This window comes from Haplochromis burtoni, unplaced genomic scaffold (assembly GCF_018398535.1).
Source record: "Haplochromis burtoni strain Fernald_Lab_line unplaced genomic scaffold, NCSU_Asbu1 Contig_112, whole genome shotgun sequence".
Taxonomy (NCBI): domain Eukaryota; kingdom Metazoa; phylum Chordata; class Actinopteri; order Cichliformes; family Cichlidae; genus Haplochromis; species Haplochromis burtoni.
Window position 1 is genome coordinate 1884618 of NW_024582473.1, and position 16581 is coordinate 1901198.

Below are 16581 nucleotides of genomic sequence, written 5' to 3' on the forward strand. Positions count from 1 at the left end.
CTTGTGGGGGTTTGAACAGCCGGTTCTGCTTTCTTAATTCTTCGATAAGTCAGGGCCAAGCCAGCTCCGATCAGCCAGAACCCTGTTACCATGGTTCCGAATAGGTAGATATCTTCAGCACTCAGGCTCACCCAAGCCCAAACTTCTCGTTGAGAAAGGGGTGTCAATTGCATTTAGGGACCAGTTGAGTACTTCCGCTCCTGGCCGCCACCCAACTCACATTGCACCCGACCACTACAGTGCCTCCTGCAGGTGGTGGGCCTGCAGGAAGATGGACCCATGTCCCTTTTTCGGGCTCTGCCCGGCCTCTTTATTAGGTTAGCCGCTGCTCCTCCACATTGAAAGGAGCCAGTTGAGGTGGTTCGGGCATCTGACAAGGATGCCCCTGTGGTGGCTACCGCGGTCCACGCTTGTACTGTTTTTACAGATGGTTTTTGTCTTTGAATTAGAGGTTTATAAGCAGGGATCAGGGACAGATAGAGATGGTCAGAGAGTCCGAGATGAGCTGTTTATTAATTGAGCGCTGGAGTAGCTCCATGGCTGACTTAGCATTAGCTTGCGGCGGAACATAAACTGCTATTATTGTGACCGCTGTGAGCTCTCTCGGCAAATAGAAGGGTCTACACCGAACTATACTTTCTGCAGCTTTATGGAGTGACTCATTCTTTCATTCATCTGTGTCACGATAGATTTTCATGTGTTAATCACAACAGTGGTCTCATTTTCTCTCTCCTGTTTGTCAGATGCCCACTCCTTAGTCTTTCTCACACAGAAAAGCCCTCTGGATGTTTGATCCTGCAGAAAAGATTAAGATTAAAGGATCATTTAAAGAAGAAAAACCATCTCAGTCAGACCAGCTCACACAAGGCTCCAGTTCTTTTCTTTTTAACCTTGCATAGTGGTGTTAAGTCAGTCAACTCTTGTCAGCTTTTACCAGTCCAGTCAGTTCCTAATTTTTCATTCATTACTGATAGTAGAATCTCCTGTCGCATTAGGTTTCCACCGTCAGCAATATGACGCCATTTCAAAAAGAAAAAGAAGAATTTAGACTGGATTACCTTAATTTAATTTAGAAAAAAATTCACTTTGTGACCGTTCCCAACAACATGTTGTGTAGCGCTTTCTGTTCAAATGGTTCAGATCTGCTTAAATGACAGAGATGTTATTTCACTGCAGGGCAACCTGCAAGTGGCGAATAAAGCTTTGATTGATTGATTAACAGTGCATATTACGTAATGTATTTGTAAAACACCGAGTGGTTTGTTTCAGCATTTTATCAGATATATTGAGTTCCTGAAACTTCCTGTTGTCTCATGGTACAGAAAAAACCTCCAATCTATTAACCGCCTTTGGGGTTGTTGATCATTTTTCCACTTTCTTAGAATTCGTTTCAATATGCAGATGAGAACGAGACTTAAAGCAGGGTGATCGGACCGATCACTCAGACATCTTCTGAAACATCAGGATCATCAGGTCTACAGTGAAGTCAGCATGAAGACTCTCAGCCTGACAGTGGGACTGCTGCTCGTGCTGTTCACCGTTTACCACAGCGATGTCTGTAAGTCTGCTACTTGTACTTGTGTTAGATCAGTTTTTGAATTTCTGTCTTTCTCTTCATTCAGACACAGAGTGAGACAGAGCGAGGACATCAAACTCATATAAGTTCATGGTCATGAAGACCAGTGTTGATCTCAAGTGGGCTGGAAGTTCTTACCTGTCATTTTCTCATTCTTCAAAGTCAGACTGAATCCTTGCAGAAAAAGTGTGGTCACATGTCCGGCATGTCCTTTATTGAGACAGATTTTTTTACTTAAATTTGTTTTTCTATTTTCTGTCTATTTCTCTTTTATTTCTTTGCTTAATAATCTTGGTCCAAAAAACAAAATAGGAGCCTTTAAGCTGTATCTTTCATCAAGATAAAACAAATTGTATTTAGTTGCCTGAAGGAGCATTAACCTTAATTATATCTGGTATGTTGGAGAAATCATTAGAAGCAGACGCAGCACTGCGTAATCCCTGTTTTTCTGTTACAGCTAAGGCAATGATTTCTCCTGACCTTTGCTGTTTTCACTTCTTTGACAAACGGATCCCAAAGGCGAACATCGTCTCCATCGTGAAAACTCACAGACAATGCTCCACACCAGCATTTGTGTAAGTTTGTCTTTCACTGTCTCTTTGATACAATCACTAATGTTTGCCAAGTAAGTCATTTATGATCATCCACACTGAAAGTGTAACTCTTTTATTAACAGTAAAATCTGTAAAAATAAGAGCAAAATAATGATACTGATTTTTCTACAGGATCGAGACACCCAGAGAGCTTTTCTGTGTGAAACAGACTGCAGAGTGGGCAATGGAACAATTTGTCAAACAAGAGAGAGGAGCAACCCAAAAGCGCCCTGTCCCTCAAAAGCGCCCTGTCCCTCAAAAGCCCCCTGTCCCTCAAAAGCCCCCTGTCCCTCAAAAGCGCCCTGTCCCTCAAACGCCCCCTGTCCCTCAAAAGCGCCCTGTCCCTCAAAAGCCCCCTGTCCCTCAAAAGCGCCCTCTCCCTCAAACGCCCCCTGTCCCTCAAAAGCCCCCTGTTTACATGAAGCAGCTGTTCTCAACTGGGCGTCCCAGCTCTCTTAACACAGAGGGGAGTCACCATGAATCAAAGTTAAGTAATAATAAAGGACCAACAGTGACTGAAGAACATCAAGACAAACTGACAAGTTTTTGTTAGATCTGCTTGAAATGACAGGATGTGTGCTGTAAAACACACAGACAATCTAAAGTATAGTGATTACTCATCACACAAACATTTAAATAGAAATTAAAATTTTAAACAATTTCTTTTCTTGTCATTGATAAGTGATTGCAGCTTTACTGTTTGTTTTTATTGCTCTATAAAACTCTGAAATCATCCAGAAATGCTGCAAATATTTGACTTATTAAAATATCATGTGTTTTCTGACTGTATAAAAAGAAGTGCACACATTGAGACTTATAGCACAACTTTTCAACTGTAATATTAACCACGGGTCACTGAGCAGCCTCCAGTATGTACACAATATATATGCATTACCATCATAAACAAATCCATACAGGTAGTATGCCATATGATGAAGACGTAAGCTTTGTGTCCTTTGCTATAAATGCAGTCTGAAAAACTAAAACATTTAAGAAAACTACAAGGGAATTAAAGAGTCTTTCTTCAGGTGTACATAGAGCATTATTAATACAATCATTATAATATGAAAAAGAAACAAGTCTGGAAATTTTTCAATTCAGAATTTTTATCAGTGAATTTGTAGCAATGAGCAGCAGAAAGCTGTCTGGACACTTTAACTCTGAAGGTTTGAAATCCAAAATGGAAAAAGTAGCTCATGCTATAAGGTGTAAACAGATTTTAAGTTTCCTGTCACAAATGTGGGCACGTCTAACATTCAGACCGATGAACACTCAGAGAGCAACTGTGAGTTCAGCATATTTCCCGAGGAAACTTTGGCATGCAGCCTGGAGCAGGCAGGGACCTGTTTGTCTCTGAGATACAGACAGGTAAACCCAACTGTTTAATAAATGGATCAGTGGTACCAGCAGTCTGCATGCCTACATGATTTATTGTGGGCCGATCTGACAGTTCTCAATGAGATGGTTTTTCTTCGGCCCCCCAGTTTCAGCACATCCTATTCCTCCTTTACTGCCTCTTTAATACAAAAACTAATGCAGTGGTGTCCAAACCCAGGCCTCAAGGGCCGGTATCCTGCAGGTTTTAGATGTGTCCTTGATCCAAAACAGCTGATTTAAATGGGTAAATTACCTTCTCAACATGTCTTGAAGTTCTCCAGAGGCCTGGTAATGACCTAATCATTTGATTCAGGTGCGCTGACCCAGGGTGAAATTTAAAACCTGCAGGACACTGGCCATTGAAGCCTGGAGTTGGCCAAGCCTGCACTGTTTGCCACAGTAATGTGTTATCCTCCACAGTGAAGCTGTAACTCCTCTATTAACAGAAAAATATGTGAATGAAGTCAGGATATTTATTTTATTTTTTGCACCAATTTCATTTTTTGAGTTTACAATCATAATATCAGTTTGATAACTTGGGTATAATGTTGAATGAAAAATTTCAGTAGTAATCCATCCATTCGTTCTCTTCTGTTGATCTATTCAGTGCTGGGGGGGAGGGGCTGCCTTTAGTTATTATGGACAAAAGTATTGGGACATACTGGTCCTCTATGATTAATACTTCAAAAGAAATCCATACACACGATTAGAGTTCTAGCATAACTTTTTCAACTTTAATTTTAACCATGTACAGTTAGAGACAGAACACATGAGGAAACAAAGAGAAGCAGAAAACTGTTTGTATATGTAAATATATATAAAGAAAATATTACAAAACATAAGAAAAAAAAAAGTATCTAACATGTTGTTATTGGATGGGTGAGTCGTTCCCAAGCATTTCAAAGTAAAATTCCATCACTTTCTTGAACTTGTAGGACCAGAGAATTAAACAGAAGGGCCCTGAGAAGGCGCGCTCATTGGCAAAGATGCAAACAGTTTATATGCGATCATATAGATGTATGGAAATGTTTCTAGGGCGAGTTTTACGCTCCAAGTTCTGTTCTAAGTACAAATTGTGGTTCATTCCAGACATATATTTATATATAAAAAAGAATAACCAAATACAAACAAAGAGGAAAAAAGAGCCACCGAGCAGCCTCCAGTATGTACACAATATATAAGCATTACCATCATAAACAAATCCATATGGTAATATGAAATATGCTTAAGTATAAGCTTCGTCCCTTTTGCTCTAAATGCAGTTGGAGAAACTACCATATTTTTCGGACCAAAAGGTGAACTGTCGACGAACGGTAAGGCGCACCGGATTATAAGGCGCTTCTTCTCCTGACTGAAGTTTGGTCTGTTTACAGCATCCTGCCATGCCATTTATCCCTAACCATCGGGAACCCTCACGATAACTTATCGAGTGGAAAAAAGTTAGCGTTCATCCTCCAGCTTCACTGTTTATGTTACGCTAACATAGCTGTGTCACTAGCAATCACGTAGCACATCATTATATACCAGCTAGTCCAACTTCAGTAACCCTACAAACGTCACTGCTGTTTAGTTTTCTCTCTTTGTTTATGTTGGGAGTGATAGCAGAGCTGTAGGTTTTAATTTCCTCAGAAATCTCTCAGTCAGAACATGGTTCCTGCTAACATCCAACTCCGGTAAATTTGATAAATTGTTTTCATGGATGCCTGGATGTTAAACTTAATTGTTACACGTGGTAAAGCAACAACGCTGATCATTAATTTATTAAAGATGAAATAATTTAGGCTGTTTTAACTCTCAGTGATCTCGCAGTGTTCCTTTGACTTTGGGACTTGAAGGGGACGGAGTTTAGGACCCAGAATACTCCGCGAGGCTCCTGACTATAGCAGTAATGCTCTGACAAGCCATTAAAGGTGCGGGTTCCTAGCTTACCAAAGTCATACTAAAACATATTTTGACAGATATTTGAGCGCCGTGTACCACATAAAATTAGCTCGAGGTCAGTGAGCACAACCAGAATTCACCGGATTATAAGGTGCATTGTCAATTTTTGATAAAAATTACAGGATTTTAAGTGTGCCTTATAGTGCGAAAAATACGGTAATCTAAATGTAGATGACCACGGCAGAACCGAGGACATGAACATGCTTTGCAGCATACTTTATTTTATTACTTCTCAAACGCATGGTTGCTGTTACAAAGACACAGCTGCAGCTCTCCTGCTGCCAGATCAACATACCAACAACCCCAATCACAGGAACCAGTACAGATTTTAAGTGGACGGGGAATGACTGCGGATGCTGTGCAGGTGTCCACCTTCCCTGCATGGCACAGCGGACCACGCCCGGTCACACTAAAACATTTAAGAAAACTACAAGGGAATTAAAGAGTCTTTCTTCAACTGTATATAGAGTATTAATATAATTGTCATATGAAAATAAAACATGACAACTCTGGGAAAGCTCCTGAACATGTCATCTATATAACCTGTTTAACAGAGGGCTGGCGTTTTGTTGCGTGCACAAGCTGTTTGGAACATATACATATATAATAATCTAAAATAAAGCCAAACACAAAGTTTTGGCTGTTTTTGGCAAACGTCTTCGTAAAAGGAAGGTGAAAGGAAGATTTCAGCTTTCTGATGAGTCGTCCCTTTGGTGGTTGGACCCAAAAGGAAAAATGTCACAGAATCGTGAACATCAGGGTTTCGGGTCTAAGACAACATCCATCACTCACGTTACAATATAAAACATCTTTATTAGCACTGTAACCTGTAAAGTTTTCAGACACCGATCAGGCTTTTTGCATATTGTCGTTTATTCAAAAATAGTTAACACACACTGCAATGACGATATCTTGGCTGCTGTGACACACATGACTTCCTCCCCTCCAGACTGCAAGCTTTAGATCCGAGCACGTCCTCAGACAAAACATTTAGTAAAGAAACTCTTACAGCACGATCCAATCTGAAGGCCCGGTCCACCGACAGCCACAAATCTGGCAAATCTTTCAAAATAAATCTCTGTATTTGTACCTGGACACTAAAATTTTGAAGGTACAGAGTCCAAAATAGAGAGCAGTTTTTGCTAGGAAGCTGTTAACAGATATTTAAGTTTTCTGTCACAAAGGAGAGCGGCCTTTATGTTTGTAGGTCACTGAATATATAATAACACTGCTAAATGACCTCAAAATGACTTTTTTTGGGTGACTTAAAAAAAAACAAGAAGTATTAAAAGATGCATTTGGAACAGGAGAAAAGTGTATTTACTAATAAAGCCATTCAAAGTACAGGAGGCAAATTTTAATAGATTAGTTTTAATTTGTAATTTCTACATTACTCACATGCATTTGCTCATGTTAAAAATGTGTTTTGCTTGTTTTGTGTGTCTGACGAGATAAAGTTCTTTAACTTAAAACATGTAATTGCTAACACGTGAACGAGCTCTGGAATGTAAACCAACTCTGCATCGCTTTATTTTTACTTAAAAGCTAAAAAACTACACTTTTATTCTAAGATTTTTTTTTAATTGGACAAAGTAATTTTATTGCAGGGCTGAATTTGCTAATGAGAAAAGTCTGAGAAGCACTTTTACTAAAATATTATTTAAAACATGTATTTAGTGATGGGAGATGATTTCAAACAGCTACTAATGTTAACAGGTACCTAACAATCACAGTTCACCTTCACACTGTCTTTACTGAACGGCACACGGGAACGAGCCAGTATTTCAGTAAAATGCTGCCGGGACGTTTTCAGGCAGTCAAGCATGTTAGCTTGAACGCTATGCTAGCGTTACCCGTTTAGTTTTTGGCAGTTTGCGGTGAGACCGGGCCTCCGCTCCACCTGACCTCTCTCCTCAGACCCAGAATCATTCAGTTGCCTTCCCTCACGTACACTTTATCTTCTCCTCACAGCTTTAGTGTGCACACGCCTGTTAAATCTTTAGAACAGTAAAAGAAAGAGTTGGTATATCTGCAGATCTATGAATACTTAGCGAACATACAACTACTACTTGTGAACGATGGCTATGCATGGTCCCTGCCATGTGTTAACGCCGCACTGAAAACTCAGAGGAACTCAAACTTCTCCTTGTCAGGAAATATAGGAAAATAGAATTTCACAAACACATGCATTCCCCATGGAAACAGACAGGTTTTAAGAGATACAGTAAAACCCTGCAGAGAGACGAGCGTGTGAGCTGTTGTGTGTGTGTGTGTGTGTGTGTGTGTGTGTGTGTGTGTGTGTGTGTGTGTGTGTGTGTGTGTGTGTGTGTGTGTGTGTAAATGGCTTCCACAGAGAGTTGTTATGCCATGTGTTATGTTCTGTTGTGTGTTCTGAGGACCACGTTACAATGTGAACTTCAGACAGGATCAAAGGAAACAAGTTTGGAGCGAGCAGTCGCGTCTCTCTTCAGAAGATCTTTCCTTTCTTCTTGTTCTTCTCCATCGTCCTGTGAGCAGAGAATGAGAACACGAGATCAAGTCAACAGAAACAAAAACGCAAGCTTCAGACTTTATTAGTGAAATGTGGATATGCCATATTTAATTATTATTTCTCTCCATTTTCCATTTTGTTTGATTTTTATTTTAAATGTCTGTGAATAATGAAGAGGCCTAAAACTAGTAAAACTAACTCCACATTTGTTCTAATGAATTCATCTGTGTCCAGCATTAAAAAAAATTAAAAGCCTCAATACTTTTATATAACACTGAACTAAAAAACTTGAGCTTTAAAGTTCAAGTGCTGCTTTTTTCGAGTAAGAATACATAAATTAAATAAGCAAGATTTCAAGTGTGGTTCAATAATCAAATACACAATCTGTAATGTTGCAAGACCAGACCACATGATCTGTGATCGCTGGACTAAAAAGACGTGGCTCAGAGCGTTAACCTTCGGTGACAGTGTCGGGTCAGATGTGAGTGTTACTCACTTGGATGCGTCCAGCTTCTGCTGCTCGAGGATTCTCTGCTGAGCCTCCCAGTTGGCCTTCTCCTCCTCAAACACTCGCCTCTTCTCCTCCAGCTCTTTGTACTGCGCCTCCAGGTTCCTCTTCATCTGTTCGTGGCGTCGCTCCAGCTGAAGGTCGAAACATTTGACAGAGACGGGAAAGGAAAATGAGCGACGGTAGCTTCTAAAGCTCCAGGATGGAAAGAGTCGATCACAGCTGTCACAGGAGGCTCAAGTAAAAGATCCAAGTGAGCTGCAGAGCACTGAGCTCTCAGCACTAGTGTAGTAAACACCCCGGTAATAACAATTTACAACGGTCAGCTAATCGCAATCAAGAATGCTAATTGGTCATGTTATAAATAAAAATATAAACCTACTAGAAAGTTTTAAGAATACAAGTAATAATAATAATAATATTACAATTATGTAGTTATGTGTACATGGTTTCTCAAACTAACCTCAGCCTCTGAGTCCTTCAGTTTCTGCTTCTTCTCCTTAACCTTCATCTCAAACACCTGTTCCATTTCTGCCTCCATCTTCTTCATTTTCATCACATGCTCCCTGCGCTCCTCCTCCATCTGAGCCAGGGGACTCCTGCAGAAACAGAAAGAGGTTAGAGGCTTGATGTTGTTTAATGTTGTTCCTCAGCCCTTAGAGCGGTAAACTCCTCCACTCGCAGAGAAGCTGCTGCACTTCTGTGCATGACTAATGAATTTTTATGAAACAAAGAGCAAAGACAAATGAAGCCAATTTAGTTTCTCTTGAGTTGTTAGCCTGAGACTCTTTTTATGCTGGAGTAATAATGATAAAAGGTAAAGATATACTTTCTTTCTGTTCCTATCATATACAGAATTACTGTGACAACAGCTGCTTCCACATCTGTAGCAGTTTGCTCTATGCCCTAACCAGTGTTGGGTAAGTTACTTTAAATTAGTAACTTAGTTACATTACTAGTTACATTACTAGTTACTTCTATCAAAAGTAACTCAGTTAATTCGAGTTACTCGTTACTTTCAAAGTAACTAGTTACTAGGGAAAGTAACTTTGGTTTTACTCATAATTCTCTTGTTAATGTGTTGCTTCCATAACTTTGCCAGTCTTCTAGCTTGCTTACTTGCCACAGTGCACTGTGCCACCTACCAATAGAAAGGAAAAGATAATGTGCATATTTCCACGAGGCAAATCCCACGCCTGGACCGCCACCATGATTCTAGCCTAAGTCACAGCGTCATGTGCGCTTTTTACATCCAACAGGAAAACTGCAGTCGCTGTGTTTTCGATTGTACTCAGAACTCGGAAATTCTGCCTTCTGAATAGGAAGATGTAGGTAACACCAGACTGCAGATGAGCTGCATACAGGGCTGGACTGGGACAAAAAAATCCTCCCGGGCATTTTGACTAGAGACCGGCCCACCATTATAGTAAAAATCATAAAGCCTTTGAATGAAAACAAACGCTGTTCTGACAGTGATGTTCACTGTTCTGATGGTATATATGCATCAATCTATCAATCGTTTGTTGTAAGATTCAGATAATTATTTTTTTAAAAGCGAGACATTTTAAATGAGAATAAGAAAGAAAATCTTTGTGCCCCCCATTCCCTGTTAATGCCCTACATGCCCCCCTGGCAACACTTTGCTAGACCCGCCCCTGCACAGTTACCAGCTGTCAGCTACATAAAAAAGGATCCTGGTGTTATTTGTCTCTCAGAAACAGTTCATAACTTCCCTTCAACTCATTCATGTCACCTAAAAGGTAAACCTGTTTCTCCATCACCTGTTCAGCTCTGATGAACAGCTGTATAGAAACTCCGTCATGCTAGCTAGTACGCAGTACGAAAAAGTCAGCGTAACGAAAATAAACTCCACCTTAACTTGGTTTATATCTGACCCAGATAGACTGCAGGTCATAACTTCTTACCTGAAGTTCAGTTCACCTGACACTCGGGTCTCTCCTCCACTTGCTAATGTTACTGAATCTGTGGAAGCTCCGCGATAGCCACCAATCTAAATCCCAGTAACGAGTAACGCGTTCCTGATTTTGGCATAATAACTAGTTACCGTGCTCGTTACCACAATAATAACGTAGTTACTGTAACGCGTTACTTAATAAAGCGTTAGTCCCAACACTGGCCCTTACAGACTGATGGTCTCTTTCTGGCTGGGCCTTACTTGGTGAGCTGTCCCTTGGTCTTGGAGGTGTCCACACCGTTACACGTGACAGCAGCAAGTTTCTTACTGCGGTAGTTCTCGTAGTGGACGTTGTTGGTGACGTCCTTCAGATCCTGCATATGGGTCCTATGGAAGGGGGAGGGGCAAAAAAGAAAAGAAAAGAGACGTTTTAAATATAAAGAGATCAAACTGAAAAAAATTTTTTCACAGGACTATATCATCCTGTGCTTTGAACCACTATAGCATTCTGTTGTAGATTTGCTGCTGTACTTGGGATCATTTCCTGATATATGACTCAATTTAGGCCAAGCTTCAGCTGTCAGGCAGGCTCTGGAACACTTTGGTATACAGATCATTGACAACTCGAAGCCCAAATCATCAGCCCTCCACCACCGTGCTGACGGTTGTATGAGGCGTTTGGGCCGACACACCGTTTGGTTTTTGCTAAAGGTGTCGCTGTGAATTATACAGAAGTCTAAGCCGTACTGCCACGCTCTTTCTAGAGCAAAAAGGTTGTCTCCTGACAACACAAATCGTACTTGTTCGGTCTTTTCCCCAATTGTACTGTAATGAACTTTAACGTTTAACTTTCTAACTGAGGCCTGTATATTGAGATGGCACTCCTGTTTCTCTAGTTTCTCTGAGTATTGCACAGTCTGAGCTTGGGCTGAATTTGCTGGGACGTCGACTCGCGAGAAGACTGTGGCATTATTCAGTACACGCGAATTCTCAAGACCAGCAACCTACCAAAACTTCTGCTTTTATAGAGGTGCTCACACTTGCTGATGACTTAATTAAGTGCATTTGAGTACCAGCACCTGGCTGTAAAACCTTTTTTTTTATAAATGGCTTTAAATTGTAAAATGTAGATAACTCTGGTTAAGGTGTAATGAAAAATTAGATCACCGAATAAGTTTCAAATTTACACAAACTGCAGATCTCTTCATTCACACACCAGGAGAAGCTGCAGAAAGATATTTAAACAGTTGCTACATCCACACAGCTGATCCAGTCTATATCCAGTCTAAAGTAGAGTCAGAGGATAATTCTGGCTTCTAGTGGCCACTGTGGATCTTACAAACTCTATAAAACATTGCATTTGTCAAAGTGAATCTGAGTAAATTGTGCACCTGATCAGCATGTTGCGCAGCACAGTGAAGTCGCAGTGTTCCCCATTCTCGACTGAAACACACAGGAAGTGAGAGGAAAACAGAGGGAGAGAGAGACAAAGATCAGAATCATTACAAATGAAGAGTTCTCACTGTAACAATCACAGTAATTATCACTATGTCTTAAGCTAGAAATGAATCTCAAGCATCATTATCTACATATTTTTACACTCCATGGCTGTCTAACTGCTGAGTAACTGAGTAATCAGCTGTCACCCTGATATGATGATACAGAAGCAGTCCCAGCAGAATGTCATCAAATTAAGTGTGTTATTATATCAAACATATTCAGTACAGTGATACAGTGAAAAAAAGATTAAAATTATTAATACAAATACACACAAACAGATGCAACATGTTGTAAAGTTCATTCACCCAGCGGTTACAGAGGGAGGGGTACACGGACAGCGAGGTATTTTCAGGCGTACTCGGTTTAAAAGGGGGAGAAAAAAAAAGGTGTGGTAAAGTATCAGTAGAAGTGGCAGACTGATTTAAAAAAACAAAACAAAACAAAAAACAAAGGGTGGGAAGATATCAGGCCATGATCACATAGGATGTAGATGCTCCAACTTCAGATACTTCCACATCACATACTCTGTACTCATCTGCAAATTTAATGCCTGAAAATTTTGCTTTTACATTTTTTCCCACTATTAACTACCTAGCAGTGGGTAGGTGCTACCGCCTCGTACTGACTGCTACTTTGTCCCTTTCTGCTCCGTACTGAAGACGGCAAGCACGGAGGATGGAAAGTGTGGAGAAACCTCTGAACGTTATGAGCCCACCATCCTGGGACCTGTAGTGGGCTTTATCTGAGAGACAGACACTCTGTTTAACGCTAAAGTCTTACATCTAAGTGATTAGCAAATCATCAGCACTCAAAGCTTCATCTCTGCTGCTGCGGCTGGAAGTGAGATGGGCTATGAGAGCGAACTGCAAGAGTAATCCTGCAAACCAAAGAAATAATCTGAAAGACGCCAAATATGCAGGATTTAGTGTTAACTCTCTGTGGGTACATCACTACGAACAGGCATCTTCACATTTAGTCTGCCTCCTATCTGACCACAGCCTTTTACAAACGGACCCAGAGACACCACGCAGCTAGAATAAACAGCAAACATAAGTGATGTCATTTCGACATGGTACAGTTAGATGACTGTGAGTTTCAGCTCAACAACAAAAGACAAGGTTACGAGGTCAGATGGGATTCTGGAAAAGGACTGCAGATAAACTGCTGCTGAAGATGTATATGGTAGATCTCCAAGCCTCCTCTTCATCAAACGTGCTGCTCCTTTATTGGCTCGCCTTCACCCCACTTCGCAGTCAATCATCATCAGGGGAGTGAACAAGGAGGACACCTTACCATTGATGAAACTTAAGCAGTCCTGCCTCTTGGCCTCCCAAGCCAGCCATTGACCTCCTGTCTCTTCTAGAGGAGGGAGCTCTGACGGAGGGGAGGGGTACGGTTTTTCAGTTACTGTCTGCGCCCAGCAGGGGGCTAAATCTGGGTCTGGAGCAGCTGGGTTTACGGCTCACACTTGGCCCATAACAGGCCTGCTTTTTGGCCCAGATTTGGCCCTGATCAACACCAAAACCTGCATGTGTCCAAGCTGACTGGCTAAAGAGCGCAGGGCTTGTAGAGGGAGTGTGGCGGTTGGAAGGAGTAGGGTGTTATATGAAGTTCTCTGCATGACCAGTTGGGGGCGCAAGTCTCAGAGAGGGGACAAGTAGAGGAGCTACGTGGGATCAAAGGTCATAGGAAAAAAATATAAAACAATTGCAATTGATTCGTTTTATTATTGATGAATGGCAGAAAACACCTGATGCATATTGTAGATTTTTATGATAATTCGTGTAATTTTTGTTCTTTATTAGTCAATCAGAATATGATGGATGTTAACAGTGCATCAGGTATTTTGAGCCTGAGTGCTCTGTCTAATTGGAGTGTTTATTTAGGCCATGATGATGAACTGCATTGGCTTAATGAAACAAGAGCAAACAACCTTTAATCTCCAACATGCATTAAGTGTGTGTGCAAACACGTTCACAGCCTTAGATTAAAATTCCAAGTACGCTAATGAGTGAGAGTTCATGATACCAAGCCACATGTTACCTTAATGACTTAAATAAGCTGCTACATGCCCTTCTGCAAATTTCTAACTCTCTATTATCTGCTCATGAACCTATAAGCAATGTGTTATAATGGTGGCTCCCAGTCCTTGTTCCGATGATACAATAAGGCCTGCAGACAATCCTCAGCCCACACCAGCCATTTCATCTCTTAGTGAAAGGAACCTTGTGGTGAAGACTCAGCAGTTTGTTTGACACCATCGGAGCAAAGACGGAAACCACAGTGTTAGAGTGATGTTTCGATTACAGCTGGAGCTTCAGCACCAAACAGCCTCTAGTTTTCTCCATGATTATTCACAGCATCAGACCTGGGACAAAGCTTTACATCTGCTGGTAGATTTGAAAGGAAATTGAGAGGAAATATCTTTAAATGCATCATAAAGTAGGTTGTGGTTACTTTGACCAATAGACTGGTCAATATTTAGAGTAGAGTGGGATCTGGGAACATATGAGTATCTTTAAAAAAAGGAACTTTGTGTCATAAGAAACACAAGCAGTCAGTCATATGAGCTTTAAACCTGTGGTTTCTAACATTTACTTCTAGCAGAGTGTTTTCAATATAACGTTTAGCTTGTATGAGAACTTGTCTCATACGGGGAGAAGAAAAATGCCCTGTTTGCATTATACTGAACCTAAAAATGCTTTTCATTGACTTAATGAACAATGTCCTTAGCATGGAGCTGAAGCTGCTTTGGAATGAATCTGTGTGTTACCATTGCTGGTTACCACACGATTTACACTGACATTAATTGACGATAAGATAACCTTAACAGTTCCAAGGAAGCTGACTCCAATACTTAACCATAGTTTCGATTTAGAATTCACACCTTTACCACAGCAGAAAGTCCTGGACTTTGTCTGCTTGGTTTCAGAATTCATTTGGAACCAGACCTTAATCATATCTTCACATTTTTTAAAGGCTCAGGGTTTGAGATTTCAGAAATCTGTAAGTTTATTGCAAACCAAACTGTGCAGTATAGGTCCACTAGACCTAGGTTCACTAGAGTGCAATGTCAATTATGTAGCCTATACAATTATAATACCTAGTAAATCATAGGCTTTGATGCCATTCATCCATTTTCCGCCACTTTTCCAGTTCAGGATTACACTTGGACTGGAGTCCATCTCAGATTTCATAGGGTGAGAGAGGGGGTACATATTGGAGAAGTTGCCAGTCTGTCGCAGGCTAATACAGAAACAGACAAGCATTCATACTTAAAGTCACACCCAAAGGTGATTTATGCTGTCTCTGGACTATGTGAGGAAGCTGAGGCACTCACACAGACCCCATTAAGGCATGAGGAGAACATGCAAACTATACAGGAAGGCCTCAGCCAGCTGGTGGATTTGAATCCAGGACATTTTTGCTGTGAAGTGACAGTGCTAAGCACTGCAGCCCCATGCTGCCAGGCCACGACGGCTGGAGGGTGCAGAAAACCGAAAACGTCTGCTAACTCAACTAAAGTTGGCATCCCAGACATTTGGTTTTGCACGTGTTGCTCCATCTGTTCTGTCTGGGTTGGTTATGTTTTCCCCACAACAGTCTTACTAATTAGCATCTCATTTAATGCTTCTTTGTTATGGATGTAAATAGGTTATGCCAGCAGCCAAACTGCGATATGGCAATCTTAAAAATTAAACACTGTCGGATTTGCTAGGCCAAGGGCCCAAGGCCATCACATCGCACAATGCAGGACTATCACTTCTGAGCCACGACCAAAGACCTTGTTGTGCAGCCTTTAAGCAGGTCATCTTTTGCCTTCATAGTGCATACCCGACTTTGGTTCAGCATATTTTAAAGTCAGGTATACTTATTTGAGCCTGATTGCAAATAAAGTGGTTTAGAGAACCTGGGTAAGCATAATCTTTTCAAAATGAGCCCAATCATCTCACCGTTTGTGTTTCTTAACTTGCTAAATGTCACACTGTTCCCAGATTTTAGTAATTATGTTGGGGCAACAACAACTGATTAATGGATACAATATATAGTCAAAAATATCACAATGATTTAAGTAGTAATTAATTTAAATTATGTTCCATTTTTAAAGTTGGATTTCAAATTCTGAGATCAGATAACATAAATAATCAGTCATGCGACTCCCTGGTAGATCACTAGACCTCTTGCCCCATGTTAATAACTAGCATACAGCATGATTATGAACACTCAAAGGAAGTGACATAATAAGGCTTATGTAGCCTTGCTCATCTGACTTAAGTCAGTCTGGATCAAGAATTTCAAAATCATTTTACATTGTGGGCCACATGCAGCCAACTTTGGGCTTCTGTTGACCGGACCAATGAAACTCCAGTTTCTGTGTTTTGTTAGTGGCCATTGGGGAGACTGTTATCAATAGAAAAAGCTGCAAGACTTGTGAAAATGCAGATACGTCCAACATTTAAGTCATTCTTTACATTTTCCAAAGCCATCCAATTGGTGGGAATGGAGTCTTTGCCAGGCTGATTCTGGCCCCCAAGCCTTATATTTGATGCCCCCAGTCTCAATTATTTTGTGTTTAAAGCAATCTGCTTGCTGGCCATTATTTTGCTAGTGGACATTCTAGATTGCAGGTGCTTGTATAACCCTCTTGTAGATTTCCCACTCAAAATGTTTGAGTGAAAC

The 16581-nt window shown here is 40.8% G+C and overlaps 2 protein-coding genes across 3 annotated transcripts in view; one reads left to right on the plus strand and one right to left on the minus strand.

Moving 5' to 3' along the window:
* The first annotated feature begins 1369 nt into the window (after window positions 1-1369).
* LOC102306096 (C-C motif chemokine 3) lies at window positions 1370-2591 on the plus strand. The gene is made up of 4 exons (XM_014335511.2): window positions 1370-1558; window positions 2034-2151; window positions 2302-2394; window positions 2450-2591. The coding sequence occupies exons 1-4, from the start codon at window positions 1492-1494 to the stop codon at window positions 2589-2591; spliced, it is 420 nt and encodes a 139-aa protein (XP_014190997.1). The 5' UTR covers window positions 1370-1491.
* Window positions 2592-4252: 1661 nt separating this feature from the next.
* Window positions 4253-16581, minus strand: part of LOC102306415 (septin-7) — a gene marked incomplete at its 5' end in the record, with an annotated part of 30237 nt that continues 17908 nt past the window's right edge. For both annotated transcript variants that reach the window (XM_014335539.2, XM_014335538.2), the window contains 5 exon segments: window positions 4253-7994; window positions 8475-8620; window positions 8950-9085; window positions 10663-10788; window positions 11793-11844. In XM_014335539.2, coding sequence (XP_014191025.1) covers window positions 7955-7994; window positions 8475-8620; window positions 8950-9085; window positions 10663-10788; window positions 11793-11844 — 500 coding nt within the window.